The 22,301-nt window shown below is 37.3% G+C and overlaps 1 protein-coding gene across 3 annotated transcripts in view; it reads right to left on the bottom strand.

Annotated features, from left to right (window-relative positions):
- Window positions 1-5,777: 5,777 nt before the first annotated feature.
- CARF (calcium responsive transcription factor) overlaps window positions 5,778-22,301 on the bottom strand; it is an 84,341-nt gene continuing 67,817 nt past the window's right edge. For 2 of the 3 annotated variants that reach the window (XM_025405278.1, XM_025405279.1), the window contains exons 7-13: window positions 20,751-20,894; window positions 19,083-19,316; window positions 16,316-16,478; window positions 13,472-13,535; window positions 9,172-9,302; window positions 8,421-8,790; window positions 5,778-7,340 (exon numbers count right to left, since the gene is read on the bottom strand). In XM_025405278.1, coding sequence (XP_025261063.1) covers window positions 7,240-7,340; window positions 8,421-8,790; window positions 9,172-9,302; window positions 13,472-13,535; window positions 16,316-16,478; window positions 19,083-19,316; window positions 20,751-20,894 — 1,207 coding nt within the window. In that variant the 3' untranslated portion in view covers window positions 5,778-7,239. The remainder of the gene's footprint in view (window positions 7,341-8,420; window positions 8,791-9,171; window positions 9,303-13,471; window positions 13,536-16,315; window positions 16,479-19,082; window positions 19,317-20,750; window positions 20,895-22,301) is intronic. The other variant, XM_025405277.1, reaches the window with a different exon arrangement.

Raw genomic sequence — 22,301 nt, 5'->3', positions numbered from 1 at the left:
AATAAAGAACTATTCAGAGACATATATCATGCATTAAGATAAAGAACTGGCCGGGCGTGGTGGCTCGCGCCTGTAATCCCAGCACTTTGGGAGGCCAAGGCGGGTGGATCACCTGAGGTCAGGAGTTCGAGACCAGCCTGACCAATATGGTGACATCCTGTCTCTGCCAAAAATACAAAAACTGACCGGGCTTCATGGCGTGCGCCAGTAATCCCAGCTACTCAGGAGGCTGAGACAGGAGAATTGCTTGAACCCAGGAGCCTGAGGCAGGAGAATGGCGTGAACCCGGGAGGCGGAGCTTGCAGTAAGCCGAGATCGCGCCACTGCACTCCAGCCTGGGTGGCAGAGAGAGATTCTGTCTCAAAACAAAACAAAACAAAAAAAGTGAAAAATTCATTCCATTGTGTTGCGAGTTAGGTTTCTATTGGAAGAGAGGGGAAAAAAACCCCCATCATGTTGGGAGGATTGGTTAATTGAAAAAATATCAATTTAAACGTATCCTCCGCAACAAAATAATTTCACTATACTAAAAACACATAGAAAAGCTATAGGAAATTTTAGATAAATGTTTATCTGCTTTCTAGTTGAAGGAGGAGAATTGTTTAAGCACAGAAGTCATCAAAATTAAAAAGCAAACTACAAACCAGGAAAAGTAACAGAGGGTTAATACACTTAATATATAAAACATGTTGCACTTCACACAATAGCCTTGAAGAAAAATGAGATGGACCTAGCATAATGACATGGTAACAAATCTGAGACTAAAGTAGGTATCCACAATTAAAACAACAAAACTACGCATTACACTGCTATATAATAAAGAATTTGACTTTCCTTTGTCTGTGGTTCCTGACAGTGAATCTTGGAATTTCCCAATTACTATGACTGTCTTTGTTATTCATGAGCGCCTTGAATCACATCTGAGTATATGCAATGAGATGACACATAGTGGGCCCCTAGATAGCATGGGAGCTGGTCATGCTAGAAAAACCAAACATCTAATTGGGTTGAGGCTTTGAGCCAATGATATCAACCCAGCCTTCAGTCCTCCAGGAAAGACAGGAGGACTGAAGAATGAGTTCAGTCATGGGCCAATGATTCAATCAATCATGCCTATGTAATAAAACCCCCATGAAAACTCTGAACATGGTGAATACATTGATATGAAAAGTGAATAACACGTCCTGATTCTACAAGGAGAGGGCACAGAGGTTCTGCATTCAGGACCCTCACAGACCTCATCTTATGTATCTGTTCATTTGGTCATTTCTGGTTTGTATCCTTTCTAATAAAACTGTGGTTTTAAGTATAGCACTTTGCTGAGTTCTGTGAGTTGTTCTAGCAAATTATCAAACCTAAAAGGGGATGTGAGAACCTCTCAGATTTGTAGTCAGTTGAAAGCACAGGTGGAGCTGGGCACGTTGGCTCATGCCTGTAATCCCAGCACCAGTACTTTGGGAGGCCAGCAGATCACCTGAGGTCAGGAGTGCAGAGACCAGCCTGGCCAACATGGCGAAACACCATCTCTACCAAAAAATACAAAAATTAGCTGGGTGTGGTGGCACATGCCTGTAATCCCAGCACTTTGGGAGGCCAAGGTGAGTGGATAACCTGAGATTGGGAGTTCAAGACCAGCCTGGCCAACACGGTGAAACCTCGTCACTACTAATAATACAAAAATTAGCCAGGTGTGGTGGTGGGCGCCTGTAATTCCAGCTACTTGGGAGGCTAAGGCAGGAGAATTGTTTGAACCTGGGAGGCAGAGGTTGCAGTGAGCCGAGATCGTGCCATTGCACATTAGCCTGGGTGACAAGAGCAAAACTCCATCTCCAAAAAAAAAAAATTTAAAAGTGGGTGAGCTATGATGCTGGTTGTGGTTAAAAAAAAAAAAGAATAAAAAACAAATAAGAAAACAAAAATAAAAGTAGGCGAGGCTGGGCACGATAGCTCGTGCCTGTAATCCCAGCACTGTGGGAGGCCAAGGTAGGTGGATTGCTTGAGCCCAGGAGTTTGAGACTAGCCTGGGTAACATGGTGAAACTCCATCTCTACAAAAAATTAGCCAGGCATGGTGTGCATGACTGTAATCCCATCTACTAGGGAGGCTGAGGTAGGAGGATTACTTGAGCCTGGGAGGCGGAGGTTACAGTGACCTGAGATCACACCACTGCACTCCAGCCTGGGTGACAGAGCAAGACCCGGTCTTTTTTTTTTTTTTAAAAAAAAGGTGGGCAAAAGATTCAGACACATCAATAAAGAAGATACAGAGATAGAGATGGCAAATACAACATGAAAAGATGCTCAGTAGTGGTCAGTTATTAGAGAAATGGAAATTAAAACCACAGTAAGATACTACTACCCACCTATTAAAATCTCTAAAACCTAAAAACTGTTCATAACAAGTGTTGGCTAGGATATAGAGAACCTGGAACTTTCATACACTGTCGGTGGGAATATAAATTGTCACAATCACTTTGGAAAATCATTTGGCAGTTTGTTAAAAAGTTAAATATATACCTAACATATGACTCAGGTATTCTACTCCTAGATATTTACCCAAGAGAAATGAAAGCATAAGTTTATACAAAGACTTGTACACAGATGTTCATGGAAACTTTATTCATAATAGCCTAGAACTATTAATGTCTATCATCAAAAGAATAAACAAATTATGATATATTCATAAAATGTAATACTACTCAGCAGCAAATAAATGATTTATTCATAAATGCTACAATATAGACAAATTACAAAATTACTATGCTGCGTGACAAAAGACAGACCAAAAAAGGATCATACTATATATTATATGATTTCATTTGTAGCAAACTGATCTTAAAGAAAGCAGATCAGTGGTCTGGTGATGGTGGGGTCAGGGGCAAGGAGGATTAGGAAAGAATGGATCACAAAGAGGTACTATGAAACTTTGAGAGTGATGAATATGTTCATTACCTTGCTTATGGTGATGACTTCGTGGCTGTATACATATGACAAAACTTATCAGATTGGGTATTTTAATATGTACAGTTTATTGTATTTCAATTATACCTCAAGATATTTAAAAATAAAATCCCTCCTGGTACATGATTCACACTCTGTACTCTGGGTTTTAGTATTCTTATACCCATATCACATTACCAAAGGTTTTCCATATTAACCATACAAATTATTTTTCTCAGGAATCACTTTAGCATCCATTAATAAATGAGTTTTTTCTATTCCCAAAGTTTTAAGAATTCAGTCAGTAATGAATACTTGTATTATTCAACAGTAAAATTCATACATAACATGTATGTGGCAAAAGTATACTAAGGCTTTGTCCTTATGACTAAGTTAATTAAGTAGAAAGATAGATTTTTAGATATTAAAACAGTGTATCATTTAAAATGTTTGATGTCTAAGCCAGCTGATGGAGAAGAGCCAATGCAGTATCCCTTCTGGAGAGATTAAGATTTCCAAGGTGCTCAAAAACAGGTACAGAGTGGAAAAAAGTTTTAAAAAAAGCAAAGAGGGAAAAATTAATAATCCCTTCACTTTTGATCACATACTTTGTCATTACTCCTAAAATATAAAGCTGTACTTGAAAATGTTATGGTGCCAAAACATGGCAGGGGCGGGGGGGGGGGAGGTGGAAATAATTACTTATTACACACATTGTTTTAAAATGTTGATGCTTGGCTGAGTTGCAGGGTATTAAATGCATATATATCTCCCCAAAACGTAATGCTAACAGGAGTTACTGGTAGTTATGCTTAAAACTTTCAGCTTCCAAACTGGACATAAATCTCTGGCCAAAATTCTCAGGTATTCAAGTGTTTATTCAGCATCTTCAAGATGAACAAAATTGCCACTATCTCTAAGAAAAATATAAAAAGAAAACTAACAAGTATAAGAAAAAAAAGGATTTTTAATGAAAAAAATACATGATAACAAGGACACTATACATCAAGTTGCTATATATATATACATATGCACACACATTTTTTAAACCTCTTTTTTTAAACCTGGTACAAGTTAAACAACATCTTTCTAATACCCACATGATTAAGTATGTATTCTGACAGGATATAAAGAAGACGAAACACAAGCTGGTGGGCCTCAGAATTAGAAACTCTAATGCAGGACCAGATCCCAAAAGCTATGTTTTCTATCACTTTTGTGACATTTAGGAAACATTTACCTTGCATAAGATATAAAAGCTTTTCCTTTTAAGTCTACTAATTGTTTGTACAGAAAATCACTATTGAGGGAAAGATCCACCATGGCTGTGTTTATCTATAATTCACTGTAGTATACACAAAGTTCACTTGGAAGTTGGGAATGTGAAAACTATAATGAATAAATAAGCTGAGCTGTAATTGTGAATTTCTTACTGCTAATTTTGAATGTCCAACTCACGCCTACAGATATTACACCTTACAATACATGACACACAAAAAAAACATGTCAAACTTTGCTGTAGAGCTGTTAGAGAAAGCCAATATAGATACTGAAAATTTTAGGAGCTTGTATTTAATACTCTATACATTTCAAAATAATTAAACATTTTAAGTATGTAAACATAGTTTTCAAAAAGTGATGCTGAGCACCTTTAAACACAATACTGATACACTGTGACTAAACATGCATTTAGATGACAATGGATTTTTAAAATCTCATTTAAAAACCATTTTTAAAGAGCTACTCATTGAAATACTTACATGAAAATATTGATAGCTCCAGTTTCTACCTAAAAACCAAAAGAGTATATAATTAGGGATTTAAACTTTTCTTCATGCTCTTGGTTTTTGTGGGGTTTTGTTTTTTGGTTTATTTGTGGGAAAGTTGCTCTGTAACTTTCTGTCTGATTAAAAAACAGTATCAGAAGAGACATTCACATAGAATGAAGTGAGAAAAATATTATTTTTCTAACTATACCAAAGTTTGAGTCCTCTGGCACGTCTCATCCTCACAGGTAACTGACTAGAATTTGTATATTAACAGGCACTTCTCCTTAGCAGCTCAACATCAAAAAAGAAAGGAATGCCTCCAAAAGACTGAGTTCAATTGGTGAAATAGCTAATAATAAACCATTACCACTATTATCACTATTGAGAGGTAAAGATTTATTATTTAGAATCTTGAAAGAAAAGGATTCCATAAAAACTAGAAACAACAAATGAAAAGAATATTACCTACAGTGCAACACTAAACTATAAATTAATTTGGACTTATTCCTTTTATATACACACAGACTAAGAGAAATCTGGATTTGAGGTAATTAAGAGTTGTGTTTAACTTAGTGTAACATAATCAAATTTGGCAACCTGCCTGTATAAAATGCCAACATCAAATATTTTCAATTCATAGGAAAAAGAAAAGTAATTTTTATTAAAAATCATACATAACTAAATATTAGCTTTGCATTAAAAAGGGTATAAATAATAAACTTTACATTAAATAAAATATAAATCTAAAGAGCAACGAATATTAGAATTCCACCTACCTCTACTATAACAGTACTTTATATTTAGATACATGTCATGTACCTGAAACAAAATCAATTAAGAATGGGAGGCTGGACTTAGAAAAGCCAAAAGTGACTCATATTCATGTAAAGTATTAAGGTTAAATTTGATATTATATTGTGCATGCTTTGAATATTAAACATTGATATCCATTTAAAATCTTTATTTTTAAAATATAAAATATACCCACAAATGGTCTCTGGAGAAACAAAAGCCTTTAGGTTAATTTCCTGAAATTATAGTTGATATTTCTAGTTTACCAATCTTTTTTTTTTTTTTTGAGATGGAGTTTCTCTCTTGTTGCCCAGGCTGCAGTGCAATGGCGCGATTTTGGCTCATTGCAACCTCCGCCTCCAGTGTTCAAGCAATTCTCCTGCCTTAGCCTCCCAAGTAGCTGGGATTACAGGCGCCCACCACCACACCCAGTTAATTTTTGTATTTTTAGTAGAAATGGGGTTTCACCGTGTTGGCCAGGCTGGTCTTGAACTCCTGACCTCAGGTGGTCTACCCACCTAGGCCTCCCAAAGTGCTGTGATTACAGGCATGAGCCACCATGTCCAGCCTAGTACCAATCTTTAGACAACAGATGCTTATAATGAATATACTGCTTAGTACTTATTTGGTATTTGAAGTTAATATACTTACTTAACAAAGAAAATATCCCAGATCAGATGTTTTGAAGTTTTAAATATAAACTAAATTTTAAACTATAAATACTTACCTTAAAATACTAGAAATCCTAATACCCCATCAATTCAGTAAGAGCTCTGGCATAGAAAAATGTAACTACAAATCAAATTATTTTTTAACCAGTGCTGGATCTTCATTACAAAATAAGGGGAAAAAAAAATCCTCTGCTGTCATCAAAAAGTCTCCCAAATTATCTGTAAACACCAAGGAATTCTATTATTCTTTTTCAATTCTCTCAATTTCTACATCTTTCTACCTATAGTATTTTACTTCCAATTTAGCACAAAGCCATGCTACATATGTTGATTTCTGTTGCTTATCTGATTAATTCAAGTAAAAATCTTTAGTACTTACCAAGACACTTTAAATTTCTATTAGATAACCACTAATATACTACTGGTTTGTAGTTAAAAGTACAAAAATTAGAAGGGAAGTGGCTAAAATGCAACTGCACAGTCTCCGCAGATATAGCTGCTGGACTTCGTGTTATGATGTAAAACCGAATACTTCATCTTTCTTAATGAGATAGATTATAAACATTTTCTTACCTGTCTGGCAATTAAAAATTTCTTCACAACTTTAAAGAGAGAACAAGTTCCTTCAGAACTTAAAAAAATTCATGATATACATACACACATACAAACATACATTCACACAATGGTGCTGTTGCTGTTGATCTTTTCTGTTTTGTAAGAACCAAAATTGAGTATTTCCAAGGATAAGTTAACTAAACTATTTGTGTCCAGACTGTATTACTGTGGATAAGTTCAAAAGAGCTTTTGAAATACTGGCCTTATTAGATAATCAAAGAGCATAAAAATTATACAAAATAAGAAGAGTAAAACATCTCTTAAGGAAGGTAAAAATATGGAACTGGCAACAAATACATCAGTTTTAAATAAAAGCTTCTCATCAAACTGGTCTTCAGTCCAATTATCTCAATGCCACGCTTTGACTATATTCACCTTCTTTTCTAAGACATCAGAAGTCACCAGAGTTGTAAATTCTGAAAAGCTTCAATAATTTATATAGCAGATAATTTCTTATAGTCCACAATTTTTTTTTGCTTCCATAGACAATGCTGGTTCTTTGGGTTCTTGCTTAACTTGGTTCACAGAAATGGTACCTTCTGGATTTTCTTCAACTTTAAAAACAAACAGAAAAATCCTAAAAGTTAATATATTTCATGACACTGGAAGAGAGGGGAAAATATTTTATATTCTAAAAATAACTTCTGTGAAAACTTTTTTCAAAGCAAACTGCAAATCTTTTCCCACAAAAGTGCCCAATCCAGAACAATTTGTGTGCAAAGAAGTAACAGATAAAGTAGGAGTTAACAGAGTTTACCTCTATGTTGACAGAGATTAGTAATAAAGTGAAGGTAACAAGGTCTTAGGTTAAACCTAAATGCCCAAGTCTTACTAGTTCCCTTTCAACTCAACATTTACTTTGTAATTCCAAATCTTCCTTTCAGCCAGGTGCAGTGGCTCACTCCTGTTATCCCAGCACTTTGGGAGGCTGAGGTGGGAGGACTGCTTGAGCCCAGGAGTTCGAGATCAGCCTGGGCAACATAGTGAGCCCCATCCCTTTAAAAAAAAAAAAAAATTAAATAATTTGCCCATTATGGTGGCATGTGCCTATGGTCCCAGCTACTTGGGAAGCTGAGGTGGAAAGATCGCTTGAATCAAGGAGATCAAGGCTGCAGTGACCTGTGATTGCATCATTGCACTCCAGCCTGGGTGACACAATGAGACTCTGTCTCAAAACAACAAAAAACCAAAAATGAAAATCTTCCTTTTAACCTTTATATATGCGTACTTCATTTCACTCTTCTTTGTGTATGTGTGCATATATCAATTCTTCCATAATAACCTTTGCATGAAAATATTTTTCCTTGTTTAATTTTTTCCTATTTTTTTCATGTACTCTAAAATGACCTTCCTGGTTTCACATTACCACAGATTTTCCATGGAAAACAGGTAATTAGGGAACAGTAATTTCTACGGCATTAAATAATTAGAAATAAGGAGAAGAAAAAAATTTAAGCTTAAAAGTTCTAAAACTCAGGCTAATGAAATCTCCTCCTTCTCTCTCATAATTTTGCTTCACTTATATAATATCAGAGACCCACTGGGAAGAAATAATAGTTTTATTTATAGTATAATACAGTGTTGATAATCCACAAAGGTTACAACAATAACATCATAAATTGATTTCAACTTACTAAGAGCTGAGTGGTTGTCTATAATCTGTATTGGAATAGTCTGCACATCTCCCAACAGAATTCGATGAACAGCTCCTTCCAGATTCCCTGTATCCTCAACACCTCCAACTTCTACCAGCTGGTCCATTGCAACTAGATTTTGATCTGGTTCTGGAAGGTTACCCATGGTGGAGGCAGTACCATTGTTTTGGGTTAGGCATGTATCTCTTTGAAGGCTATGACTTTGACCAAGCAGTAGAGAATTATTATTCATTACAGCACTTCCTATTGGATCCAGAAGTCCTGAAGGACTAGAGGATGGCTGGTTATTTACTGATATCAGAGCTGGTGATTCATCAGGAGAGGTGAACCTTGGTTGTAACTGTAAACCCTTTTAAACCAAAAAGAGTTACATCAAAATGTTTGAATTTACCATGTATGATATTCTCATAGGATATATTATTCTTTTGACAAAAAATCCAAACAAATAAAAAGAGTATGGTTACAAATAAATATTAAATGAAGAAAGAAACAAGAATCAAGGGAAAAGTAGTACAACTAAATTTATTGCATTCATAGTCAACCTTAAACTTTTAAAAAACATACTGTTTGAGTTATCTTAAATCAAGAAACAAAAAGATCAGGAAATTAACAATGAAAACATATTTGATCATTATTATAATTCTGTAATTCTCTAAAATCCCTAGAAGAAGAGGTGAAGTGAGGAATAAAGAGAAGGACCTCAAATCTGGATATTTTACTGGATACCTACCTGCAGTTGTGTAAATATTTTGGGCTGAAATGAGGAGAGTGAGGAGAGCAAGTGGGTTGGCTCAGGAGACAAAGAACCCCCTGTTTGATTTGTTTCCACTTTGGTGGTAATTGATTCTCCTGGTGAATTTCCTAAATTATATTAAAGAAACTATTAAAACAAAATAATTTTTATGGCTTCTCTGAAGTCATAAAAATACTTTATTACAACCCTTTCTATCAGAACTAAAATAGGAACTAATTTCAAAGTTGCAAAGGACTTCAGTAAGTCATCTAGCCCAAGGGTCCCTGACCCTACCAGTCTGTACCTTGTTAGGAACTGGGCTGCACAGCAGGAGGTGAGCATGGGGCAAGCAAGCCTTACTGCGTGAGCTCTACCTCATGTTAGATCAGCAGAGGCATTAGATTCTAGGATCTAAGTTGCATGCTCCTTATGAGAATCTAATGCCTGATGATCAGAGGTGGAAGAGTTTCATCCCAAAACCATCCCCCCAACTCTCCACCCTGGGTCTGTGGAAAAATTGTGTTCCACAAAACCGGTCCTTGATGCCAAAAAGGCTGGGGACTGCTGATGTAGCCCACTATTTGCAGAACCTGGCAGATAATGAGAATCTCTAAGGGATGTTTAAGAAAATATAGATTCCTAGGTTTAACCTCCATTAATTTTAATTTGGTAGATCTAGAATGGGATTCTCCCTCCATATCCAAGGGAGACTGGTTACAGGACCTCCGCCAGAAATAAAAATCTGCAGATGCTCAGTTCCTGATATAAAATGGCATAGTATTTGCATATAATCTAAGCATATCCTCCCACAAACTTTAAATCCTCTCTGGATTACCTATAATACACAATACAAGGTAGAAGTCCTCCAATATACTTTAAATCATCTCTAGATTATAAGAAGGAAAAAATATATGTACATGTTTGGTACACATCCAATTAAAAATACATTTTTTATCAGTGGTTTGTTGAAGCCATGGATACAGAACCCATAGATACAGAGGCACAACTATATATACATATTTTTTTACTTTGAAATACACTATATCTGTAACTCGAATCTAGTCTGTTCTCTGTACTATAATGCTGGACTATAATAAGCTTCTCTAGATGTGTGAAATCTTAGGAGCTTCTCAATTAACATCAAACTTAATTCACCTTTTGTAGCCCTAGTAACTAGGACAATACCTGGAAAAATTGGTCTTTAATGATAACAGCATTAAATTTATTTCAATAACTCATTTTGGTATAAATGAATAAAAATTAAAACTGTTTTCTTAATATCTCAAATTTAAACTAATTGTTGGGTATGTGAATCATTCTCATGTAATTCTTATATGTTAACTCAAATATATTCATCTCTTTAAGTCAATGAAGAACTAATTATCAGCCAGGCGAAGTGGCTCACGTTTGTAATCCCAGCTCTTTGGGAGGCCGGGGCAGATGGATAACTTGAGACCAGGAATTTGAGACCAGCCTGGGCAGCATGGTGAAACCTTGTCTCCAGTAAAAATACACAAATTAGCCGGGTGTGGTGGCATGTGCCTGTAGTCCCAGTTACTTGGGGGGCTAAGGTGGGAGGATCGCTGGAGCACGGGAGGCAGAGGGTACAATGAGCCAAGATCGTCCCACTGCACTTAAGTATGGGTGACAGAGTGAAATCCTGTCTCAAAACAGAAAAAGAAAACCTAATTATCAATGAATATTTATTGCTTCCATACTAATTTTAAAATGGAAATAGTATCAGAGAAGAATGGATTTAAGTACTAGCTTTCTGTGTGACCTTCAATATGCTATATAACTCAGTTTCTTTTCTTTTCTTTTTTTTTTTTTTTTGAGACAGACTCGCTCTGTTGCCCAGGCTGGAGTGCAGTGGCATAATCTCGGCTCATTGCAGCCTCTGCTTCCCGGGTTCAAGCGATTCTCTTGCCTCAGCCTCCTGAGTAGCTGGGACTACAGGCATGTGACACCATGCCCAGCTAATTTTTGTATTTTTAGTAGAGACAGGGTTTCACCATGCTGACCAGGCTAGTCTTGAACTCCTGACCTCAGGTGATCCACCTACCTTGGCCTCCCAAAGTGCTGGGATTACAGGCGTGAGTCACTGCATCCATCCTATAACTCAGTTTCTAAACTTTAGCTTCCTCATCTGTAAAATCAGCATAAGAGTCCTTTCTCAATGGACCACTGAGAGGACTAAATAGCACTCAAGCATTTCTTGGCTTCTTCATTATTAATGTCCTTTTACTTCACTACTGTAGTCACCCACCACTATCATCATACTCTGGATGATCCTACCTCTAACATCTGAAGTTCAAACAGCTCATTCTCTGATCACAACCTCTTATTTTTTTATTTTTATTCTGTTTTCGAGATAGAGTCTTGCTCTGCTATCCAGGCTGGAGTGCAGTGGTGTGATCTCGGCTCACTGCAACCTCCACCTCCCGGGTTCCAGCGATTCCCCTGCCTCAGCCTCCTGAGTAGCTGGGATTACAGGCATGTGCCACCATGCCCAGCTAATTTTTATATTTTTAGTAGAGACGAGGTTTCACCATGTTGGCCAGGCTGGTCTCAAACTCCTGACCCCAAATGATCTGCCTACCTTGGCCTTCCAAAGTTCTGAGATTATAGGTGGGAGCCACTGTGCCCAGCTACAATCTCTTATTCTTCCAGAGATTTTGCTCAGGCACTTCACTACAATTGTTCTTCAACCTCATGTGAACCTCCAGTCAATTAATCCCTCAGTTTTCTTCAGATCCATCAACCTCTTTCTTAATAAAATTCTTTCCCCATCCAGCCTACAGTCCTAGGTCTATAACTTCAGTTACTCTTTCACAAGTACCTAAACTCTCTTGCCTCTCTGTCCTTTGGTCATATCCCTCAAGTAAAACCCTAACTCTGCATAAAAATGGCTTTCCTTCCCAATACATGGGAAGCTGAATGCCACTGAAAAAGAAACTCACTAATTCTACTAATACCAATTCTTTATTAACTTTGATTGGACCTTCACCTGTATCTGGCAATGTTTTACTCTCTATCCAGGATAGTTTCTAATTTGCATTTCCCTCAAATCCATGCCACCCTTCTTCAAACCTTTCCTTATCCTTAGCACTCTTACAGAGAAAAGGGAAGCCAACAGAAGTTTCAACTTCCCATCACCATCTTCATCTATCTTTTCAGTTCTCTACTCTCTTAAAATACCTTCCCTCAACCCCATTTGCCATCGCAAAATTCCTGAAAAAGTGGCGCACTTTTTAAGGAGTCCCTACTCCTTCTTCATCTCCCATTCACCCTTCAATCACCCCAATATGGCTTCCTCCCAATCCACTTCACTGAAATGGCTCAGATACTCAGCTTTACAAACCTAGTAAGTCCTTTATTCTCTCTCCTGCCCTACCAATGCTCTATTCTTTCACCAGTGTTGCTGAGCTCAGTAAATGCTATCAGTCAGTTGCTCATTATAGAAATTCAGAGGTTTGGTCAGGTGCAGTGGCTCATGCCTGTAATCCCAGCACTTTGGGAGGCCAAGGTGGGTGGATCACCTGAGGTCAGGAGTTTGAGATCAGATTGGGTAGCATGCCGAAACCCCATCTTGACTAAAAATACAAAAATTAGCCAGGTATGGTGGTGTGTGCCTGTGATCCCAGCTACTTGGGAGGCTGAGGCTGGAGAATCACTTGAACCCGGGAGGCGGAGGTTTCAGTGAGCCGAGATTGCACCACTTCACTTCAGCCTGGGTGACACAGTGACACTCTGTCTCAAAAACAAAAGAAGAAATTCAGAGGTTTAACTTTATATAGGGGGTGAAGTTACAAATGTACTTAAAACAAAAGAGTTTACAATTTGAGTACTAAGAGGAGTTTGCCATGCAGAAGAAAAAAGACATTTCCAGAAGAGAGAACAAATGCAAAAGGGTGGAAATAAGTTTGGAATATTGAAAGGGCACAGCAGTAAGAACACAGGAGAAAAAATAACCATAAAAAATGGACCATAGTTCCCGGATCAGGGCATCTTAGGGTTATGACTACTGGAATTAGCCAGACTTATAGTGAATTAGCTACAGTTAACTGTGCTAGTTATCAGCTTCAAAATTTCAGTCATAAAAAAGCATTAAAAGCAAAGTATAAGAGGAAATTAAAATAGCAGGAAGTATGTTGATAAACCATAACAAAGCTGCTCCTACGTCTTTGGATCCTGGTTTCCTTATCTATAAAATCTGATTAGATGACATAGTATCTTAAGTTCCTTCCAGTTAAACACCGTTTGAATTTATATTTTAAACGTATTCAAGACAACCTACCTTCTGCAAATGTAACCGTCACGGTCTCTTTGAGAATATTCCCACTGTCTGTAGTCCATTGAAGCTGAAATGGAAACATTTATTTCAGTAAAAATAAAGCTCTTATATTGAAAAATATCTTAAGACGTCATTACAACTGTCGCATTTTATTCACAGTATGTGATTTATTCTGCTACTCTCTTCACTTGTTCACACTCTCCAAGCACAAGTATACTTTACTATACAAATATATTAAATTCCTGAGTTTAGATAGCAGGAATTTAGACAAGTGTAGATGACAAGGACTACTTCTAACACTTAGATAGTGAATAATTAAGAGTTATTGGGCTGGGTACAGTGGGTCACGCCCATAAGGCTTGGGAAGCCAAGGCTAGAGAAGTGCTTGAGGCCAGGAGTTTGAGATCAGCCTGGGCAACAAAGTGAGACTCAGTCTCTACAAAAAATTTAAAAATTAGCTAGGTGTAATGGCTGGTGCCCGTAGCTCCAGCTGACAGGAGTCTAAGGTGGGAGGACTGCTTGAGTCTTGGAGGTCGTGGCTGCAGTGAGCCATGATTGTGTGAGCGCACTCTGGCTGGGCGACAGTGAAACTCTATCTTAAAAAAAAAAAAAGAAAAAAGACAAAGAGTTATAGATTGCAAGAAACAGTTTTGGCTTTTAAAATATCCATATTTTTTCAGATACTGCATTTGGATAACAGAAGTTAGGAGAGCAAAAGATATTGCACCTCAGATTTAATGGCATAATCACTGGCTGTATTGTAATTAGTTGTTTCTGGGTAATTAACATCTTCAGAGTAGGCAAAATTTTCACAGAAATGACTAATACTCAGGGAGAAACTACCATATCAAACTATGAGTTAAGGTCGGGCGCGGTGGCTCATGCCTGTAATCCTAACACTCTGAGAGGCCGAGGAGGGCAAATCACGTGAGATCAGGAGTTCAAGACCAGCCTGGCCAACATGGTGCAACCCGTCTCTAATAAAAACAAAAAATCAGCTGGGCATGGTGGCTAAAACCTGTAATCCCAGCTACTTGTGAGGCTGAGGCAGGAGAATCACTTGAACCTGGGAGATGGAGGTTGCAATAAGCCAGGATCATGCCACTGCAATCCAGCCTGAGCAAGAGAGAGAGACTCTGTCTCAAAAAAAATAAAAAATAAAAAAATAAGTATGAGTTCAACTAATATCCATAGATGACATATGGAACCAACGTTATCACTTTGGGCAATCAGGTATGAACAACTGGATGGATGGATGGATGGATGGATGGATATTTAGTTATTTATTGAGATGGAGTTTTGCTGTTGTCACCCAGGCTGGAGTGTGATGGCACGATCTCGGCTCACTGCAACTTCTGCCTCCCGGATTCAAGTGATTCTCCTGCCTCACTCTCCTGAGTAGCTGGGACTATAGGCACCTGCCACCACGTCTAGCTAATTTTTGTATTTTTGGTGGAAATTTAGTTTCACTGTGTTGGCCAGGCTGGTCTCGAACTCCTGATCTCAGGTGTTCCACCTGCCTCAGCCTCCTAAAGTGCTAGGATTATAGGCACGAGCCAATGCACCCGGCCCAAACAACTGTATTTAAATTTGCCCATTTATTAAAAAAGGGAGGGGAAATATATACATAGTACTCAATAAATGTCTGTTAAATTAGTAAGAATAATTTTTACAGAGAAAATACATGTTGATTTTAAAATAAAGATTAGTGGTTTTCTGTTGTTGTTGTTTTTGAGATGAAGTCTCACTCAGTCTCCCAGGCTGGAGTGCAGTGGTGCTATCTCAGCTTACTGCAACCTCTGCCTCCCAGGTTCAAGCGATTCTCCTACCTCACCCTCCCAAGTAGCTGGGATTACAGACACGCACCACCACACCCAGCTAATTTTTTTTTGTTTTTTAAGACGGAATCTCACTCTGTTGCCCAGGCTGGAGTAAAGTGGTGTGATCTCGGCTCACTGCAAGCTCTGACTCCCGGGTTCACGCCACTCTCCTGCCTCAGCCTCCCAAGTAGCTGGGACTACAGGCGCCCGCCACCATGCCCGGCTAAGTTTTTGTATTTTTAGTAAAGATGTGTTAGCCAGGATGGTCTTGATCTTCTGACCTTGTGATCTGCCCACCTCGGCCTCTCAGAGTGCTGGGATTACAGCCGTGACCCACTGCGCCCAGCCACACCCAGCTAATTTTTGTATTTTTAGTAGAGACGGGGTTTTGCCATGTTGGTCAGGCTGGTCTCGAACTCCTGACCTCAGGTGATCTGCCCGCCTCGGCCTCCCACAGTGCTGGGATTACAGGCACGAGCCACTGTGCCTGGGTAGTGTTTTTATTATAGAGTTGGAATTCACTGATTTTTCTTCTTGTGAAAGTAATAAAAAACTTTTAGTCATTTTCTAAACATTCAGAGTATTTACATTTTAAGAAAAAGATGCTATACATATATATATTTTTTTGAGACAGTGTGTCGCTGAGTCTCCCAGGCTGGAGTACAGTGGTGCAATCTCGGCTCAATGCAACCTCCACCTCCTGAGTTCAAGTGATTTTCCTGCCTTAGCCTGCCGAGTAGCTAGGATTACAAGCGCCCACCACCAGGCCCAGCTAATCTTTGTATTTTTAGTGGAGATGGGGTTTCACCGTGTTGGCCAGGCTGATCTCAAACTCCTGACCTCAGGCGATCCACCCGTCTCGGCCTCCCGAAGTATTGGGATTACAGGCATAAACTACCACACCTAGGCTATTATATTTTCTTATACTGCAGTTATTCAGATGGCCTAACAGTAGCCATTCTTATTAGACTAAACATTAACAGAAGCTGAGAAACTCTGTAATAAGGAATTATGGTTGTAATCATACCGTTGCCGGAATAATCTCTGAGTTATATACCATATCTCCATTTCTCAAGGATTTCTGTACCTCATGGATGTGATTTTTTAGATCATTTACAGTTGGAAAAAAAGATAAATTATGTCTTTCAGGTACCTCATCGGGTTTGAACAGTTCCCTTTCCACAAATTTTCTGTAAAGAATACAAAATGGAATAAAGACATAAACTATTTAGCAATATGCCTTTAGATCCAAAGAGATAAAGGTTCTCTTTCAGTATAAACCTCTATGAAGTATGGTTTATACCTCTGTAAGTAATTTATATTTTCCTACTTAAAATTTTCCCATACAACACAGAATTATTGTAGACTACAGAAACGTAATATTTTCATTGGTAAACATCTAAATATATTAGAGTGAGTTTTGTTATTATTAATTTTTTTGAGATGGAGTCTCGCTCTGTTGCTCAGGCTACAGTGCAGTGGCGTGATCTCGGCTCAACTGCAACCTCTGCCTCCTGGGTTCAAGCGATTCTCCTGCCTCAGCCTCCCGAGTAGCTGGGACTACAGGAGTGTGCCACCATGCCCGACTAATTTTTTGTATTTTTAGTAGAGACCGGGTTTCACTATGTTGGCCAGGCTGGTCTCGATCTCCTGACCTTGCAATCCACCTGCCCTGGCCTCCCAAAGTGCTGGGATTACAGGCATGAGCCACCACGCCCGGCTGAGCTTTGATATTTTTATGAATTTAAAGAAACCACTATTTTCAGTTTAAGTATAATGTTTTTAATGATTACTATGTCAGGCACTGTATGGAACACTTCGCATCAAATATCTCCTTTAACCCTTAATGATCAATGACATAGGTACAATTATCATTCCCACTTTACAGATGATAGAACTGAGTACTGTAGAAGTGAAATAATTTGCCCAAAATCATACACCTACCTAGTAAATAAGAGCTTGGGCCTATACCCAGGTTATGTGCGTAAACATCATGTTACATTGCTTCCAAAAGCATCAATTAACATTATATGAAATATGATGGGCTTGAATTTTACACGGAGACAAAAGAAGATAGAAATAGAAGGCAGCACTGTTATTTAATTGTATTAAAAAATCAATACATAAAAGAAATGATAAAATTTAACATATATATGCTTATTACATTTGGTGGACCAAATCACAGAACTGTATTATACTTCCTTTCTTAAGATTCAGGTTTAGTAAATAGTGAATGGCTTTACCAAATTTTTGCCTTATGCTAATGATGCCCCAATGGAAATAAATATAAAACATCTAAGAAAACTGCTAAATAGAAAAGTCATGTATTAATTAGGAAGTAATTCTAGGAATTACAGTAAGTTCTCAGTTAACATCATTGTTAGGTTCCTGGAAACTGAGACCTTAAGTGAAAGGACATTAACAAAACCAAATTACTTTCTCCAATGCTGTAAGAAAACAACACTGAATCAGGTGCAGTGGCTTGCTCCTGCAATCCCATCTTCTTGGGTGGATCATTTGAGGCCAGGACTTCAAGACCAGCCTGGGCAACATAGCAAGATCCCTGTCTCTTTTACAAAAAAAGTTAAAAAAGAGAGAAAAAAAGGCATTGAACAGAACGATATTACTCAAGGACGTGCTGTATTTCCTTTTGCTTAAAGTAGCAGTTTTCAAGAACCTATTGATGACTTTAAGAGGGGGCTTACTATATTTATTTTGTTATTCAGATCAGATTACACAATAATCAGTAAGAGCAAGGCTAAGTATCAATATATCATGGTAATGGGCATAGGCTATAGAGTTAGGCCTAAATTTCAGTTCTCCCACTGCCTTTCTTAATTTTTTTTTTTTTTTTTTTGAGACGGAGTCTCGCTCTATTGCCAGGGTAGAGTGCAGTGTCACAATCTCGGCTCACTGCAACCTCCGCCTCTAGGGTTCAAGCAATTCTCCGGCCTCGGCCTCCCAAGAAGCTGGGACTACAGGCGCGTGCCACCACACCCAGTTAATTTTTGTATTTTTAGTAGAGATGAGGTTTCACCATGTTGGCCAGGATGGTCTCGATCTCCTGACCTTGTGATCTGCCCTCCTTGGCCTCCCAAAGTGCTGGGATTATAGTCATGAGCCACTGCGCGTGGCTCTGCCACTGCCTCTTAAGCCAATTATTTAACCACTCTGAGACTCCAGTTTCTCATGTGTAGAATTCGGATAAATATACCAACTTTATAGTGCTATTGTAAGACTAAATGAGATCATACATGTAAAAAGCCTAGCACAGTACCTGGCACACACATAATGAGTAATTATATAATTACCATATAATTATTTCCTGAGGATCAAAAAACTTAGACCAGAGTACTACAAATAAAATTTCATTAGACAAAGAATTATCCAAATTCTCTTGTTGTAATAAAATTTAACTGCATTTCAAATAGTTTGAAATACGTGTCTTGGCCTAGGTTTTAAAATCTTTGGTTCTACAAAGGTTTTTTCTCTAAAAGTATTTATTAACTAATTCATTTTATACATCATTTAGAAATAGTCCAATTTGCCAAATCCAAATATAGAATGTCTCAAATGAGTAATCAGAATTATAATAAACCATACTACACCATTGCTTGCCAAGCATTTGTTAGAAAACGATCAGTTTATAAACAAGATCTTAATAAAATAATAAACTATATTCCTTATTTACCCTGACAGCATATATTTTGGAAAATATCTCCAGTGTTCACTGTATTATTTAAAGCAACAAACAAAACTGAAAAACGTAAAAGAACAATGCTCTTCTATTGTACCTTAGCTGCTTCCTTACTGCATACACTTGTTCTATTCCCTGTGATACTAATTCTTGAATCTTATGGGCTACTTGAGGATGTAAACGTGAGGGTAATGCACAATTCTCATCTCTATCTGCAGTTTCCTCTTCTTCAACAGAAGACACAGGAAACGGAGAAGGTGACAAAGTGAGGCAGGGAGTCTCTAATTCATGATACTGATGAGCTTGCTGTGTAGGTAACTGTACATACCACCTGGTAAGAGAAAGTATTTAAAATTACTAAAATTTAAACATTGAAATTATTTAATATTATTAGACCAAAGTAGGAATCATAATTACTTAGGTTAATACTCATAAAGAGAAGAATTAATCCTTTAAGAAAAAATTATATATGGTTATTTCCTATCAAATAAAATTTAAAATGATCTCTTAACTTCTAAGATCTATTTTATATCCAATTAAATTTAAATATTTGTAAATATTTACAGACTTTCACTGTGGTCCTACAGTTGAGGGAGATAGAGGAATTTTAAGTATATATGAAAATGGCATTTTAAATTTCATATTAATTGTATTATTTTGGGTTCATGGGAAAATTCATATTAAGTACATTTTACCTCAAAATAAAGAGAAGACATTGTAAATCATCATCTTTTGAACTGTGTATTTTCCCATTCATCAAACATTTGCCCGAAATTACACTTCTCTGTTACACCTACCATCCTTCCAATCAAAGATAGAACCTGTCAAGATTGAACTTTATGGTTGATTCTTCCCTCACAGGAGCTCAACATACTGCCTCTATAGCACTCCCAGCTCCTGCTGGCCAAGTGAGCAAGAGAATTAACTAAAGGTGAATGCAGATCTCTTGGAGAGCCATGTGGAAAAAAAAAAAAAAAAAAGACGGTAGGAAAATGAACTAATCTGGTAGGATACCGCTTTAATTGATATTTCTGTATAAAATTCTTACAATGACTGATAACTGCCTACTTAAAAATTATATGCAATGTTCTTCAAACTGCAGGATCTAATTGTTTTAGTGATATTTTTGACTTTCATTGAAGGATCTAATTATTGACTCAATTTATTTTTCACATACCTAAAAGTTTTTTTAAAGATCACACAAAAACGATATTCCATACACTTAAATCCATTATACAGTAACAAATTATTCACCCGGACTGACACATAAAGGAAAGTAAAAAAGAATGCTAATATTTCTCATTTAAAACCTAAAGCATAAAAGGTGTAAAGTGGAATTTTATTTAGGGCTTAGAATTCATTTCTGGCTGCCATAAGTAATCAAAGATTAGTTAAAAAAAAATGACAGGCAGCTGCAGTTTCTGCTCATAGTAAGTATCTAAAACAAAGTACTAATATATAATAAAATATATTAAATATGTCTGTCATTCTGAGAAAAAACTTTTACATAGTATATGGTATACAGAGTATATGCTATACGGTATGGTATAATTCTTTGGTCTGAATTATCTACAACTGGGGGTGAGAAACTCAATGGCTTACACAGTGGCAAATCAATTTAATATCTAGGGAACTATTGATACCTCTACCTTGTAAAACTGTTACTTAATGAAATAATTGGAAAACTATAATTTCCCTTACAAAATAATTATTGGAAATTGAGCTAATTAATTTATAAAATAAAAGAACTATAAAAATGTCATACCTAAGAACACCACCAGCATCTACCAAGTTCTTCTTTAGCATGTTAAAAGCTTTCTCCTGCTCCATTCTGATAATTTTCTTGTCAATTTTGGGGTCTGTAGGAACTCTATATTCAGGAAACTTCTGTACCTTTTTAATGTAAATCCTTGATACAAGATAAAGAAGAATTTGTTTCATTATATTATAATCTCAAGAAAATCTATTTTATCAACCAGAAGTGTACTTTAAGCATTTAAGCTTAGAGAAAATTCTATTTATCTGTAAAGTATTCAGAGGCTTATATAAAATATATGCCATATTCCCAGTTGTATTAATACTTAGCAAATTAAAAGTAAACATGATTTGAGGAAAAATATCTAAGTATTTACAGACTTTACCATTTTTTTCCCCTAGATTTGCCTTCTCTTCATTCTCCTGGAAGGCAGAATCTCATGCCTGGATCACATTTATTTATTTATTTATTTATTTATTTATTTATTTATTTATTTATTTTTGAGATGGAGTTTTGCTCTTGTTGCCCAGGCTGGAGTGCAATGGCATGATCTCAGCTCATTGCAACCTCTGCCTCCTGGATTCAAGCAATTCTCCTGCCTCAGCCTCCCTAGTAGCTGGGATTACAGGCGTATGCCACCACTGCCGGCTAATTTTGTAGTTTTAGTGGAGACGGGGTTTTTCTATGTTGGTCAGGCTGGTCTTGACCTCCCGACCTCAGGTGATCCGCCTACCTCGGCCTCCTGAAGTGCTGGGATTACAGGCGTGAGCTGCCATGCCTGGCCCTAGATTACTTTAATAGCCTCCTTCCAGGCCTGTGCCTCCAATCTTTCATTACTTAAATCCACTTGATAATTCAATGTCACAGGTGATTCTCTTGCCTTAGCCTCCCCAGTAGCTGGGATTACAGGCATGTGTCACTATGCCCGGCTAATTTTTTTTTGTATTTTTAATAGAGACAGGGTTTCACCATGTTGGTCAGGCTGGTCACAAACTCCTCACCTCAAGTGATCCACCCGCCTCAGCCTCCCAGAGTGCTGGGATTATAGGCATGAGCCACCGCACCCGGCCTCTGTAGCTTTAGTTATATGGTTCTCTTAACCTACAATATCACCCCTCTAACTCTCTACCCACCCAAATTCAATTTAAACCTCAACATCCAGTTTAAATTGTACTTTCTTTCCTGCCATGAATTTGTATGGATATATTCCTTCTTTAAATACCTCAATAGGTAGTTAAATCATGTATTTCACACTATATTCTATACTACCATGTTGTCTACTAGTTTTTGTTTCCTGATCCATTCCCTGGGATTAAGTAAAATTTTATTCCTCTTTTGGTTTCCCTCCTTCCCATGGCAACCAATGTAGTTTCTGGGCACAGAGTAGATAGTCAAAAAGTACTTGTAGAACGAAGGAAAATAAAATTATTTCTTCACATGTAGAGGTTTTTCCCCAAGTAATACTTAAAGTTTTTATATTGCTTATATTTAAGAAGCAGTTGATAAAAGTTTCAAGTCAAGGCTAAATGGAAAAAAAAAAAGCAACTGAAAGTTTGTTTC

The sequence above is a fragment of the Theropithecus gelada genome, chromosome 12 (assembly GCF_003255815.1).
Source record: "Theropithecus gelada isolate Dixy chromosome 12, Tgel_1.0, whole genome shotgun sequence".
Taxonomy (NCBI): Eukaryota; Metazoa; Chordata; class Mammalia; order Primates; family Cercopithecidae; genus Theropithecus; species Theropithecus gelada.
Note: the sequence above shows the minus strand (reverse complement) of the source record. Positions and strands in the feature narration are given on the sequence as shown.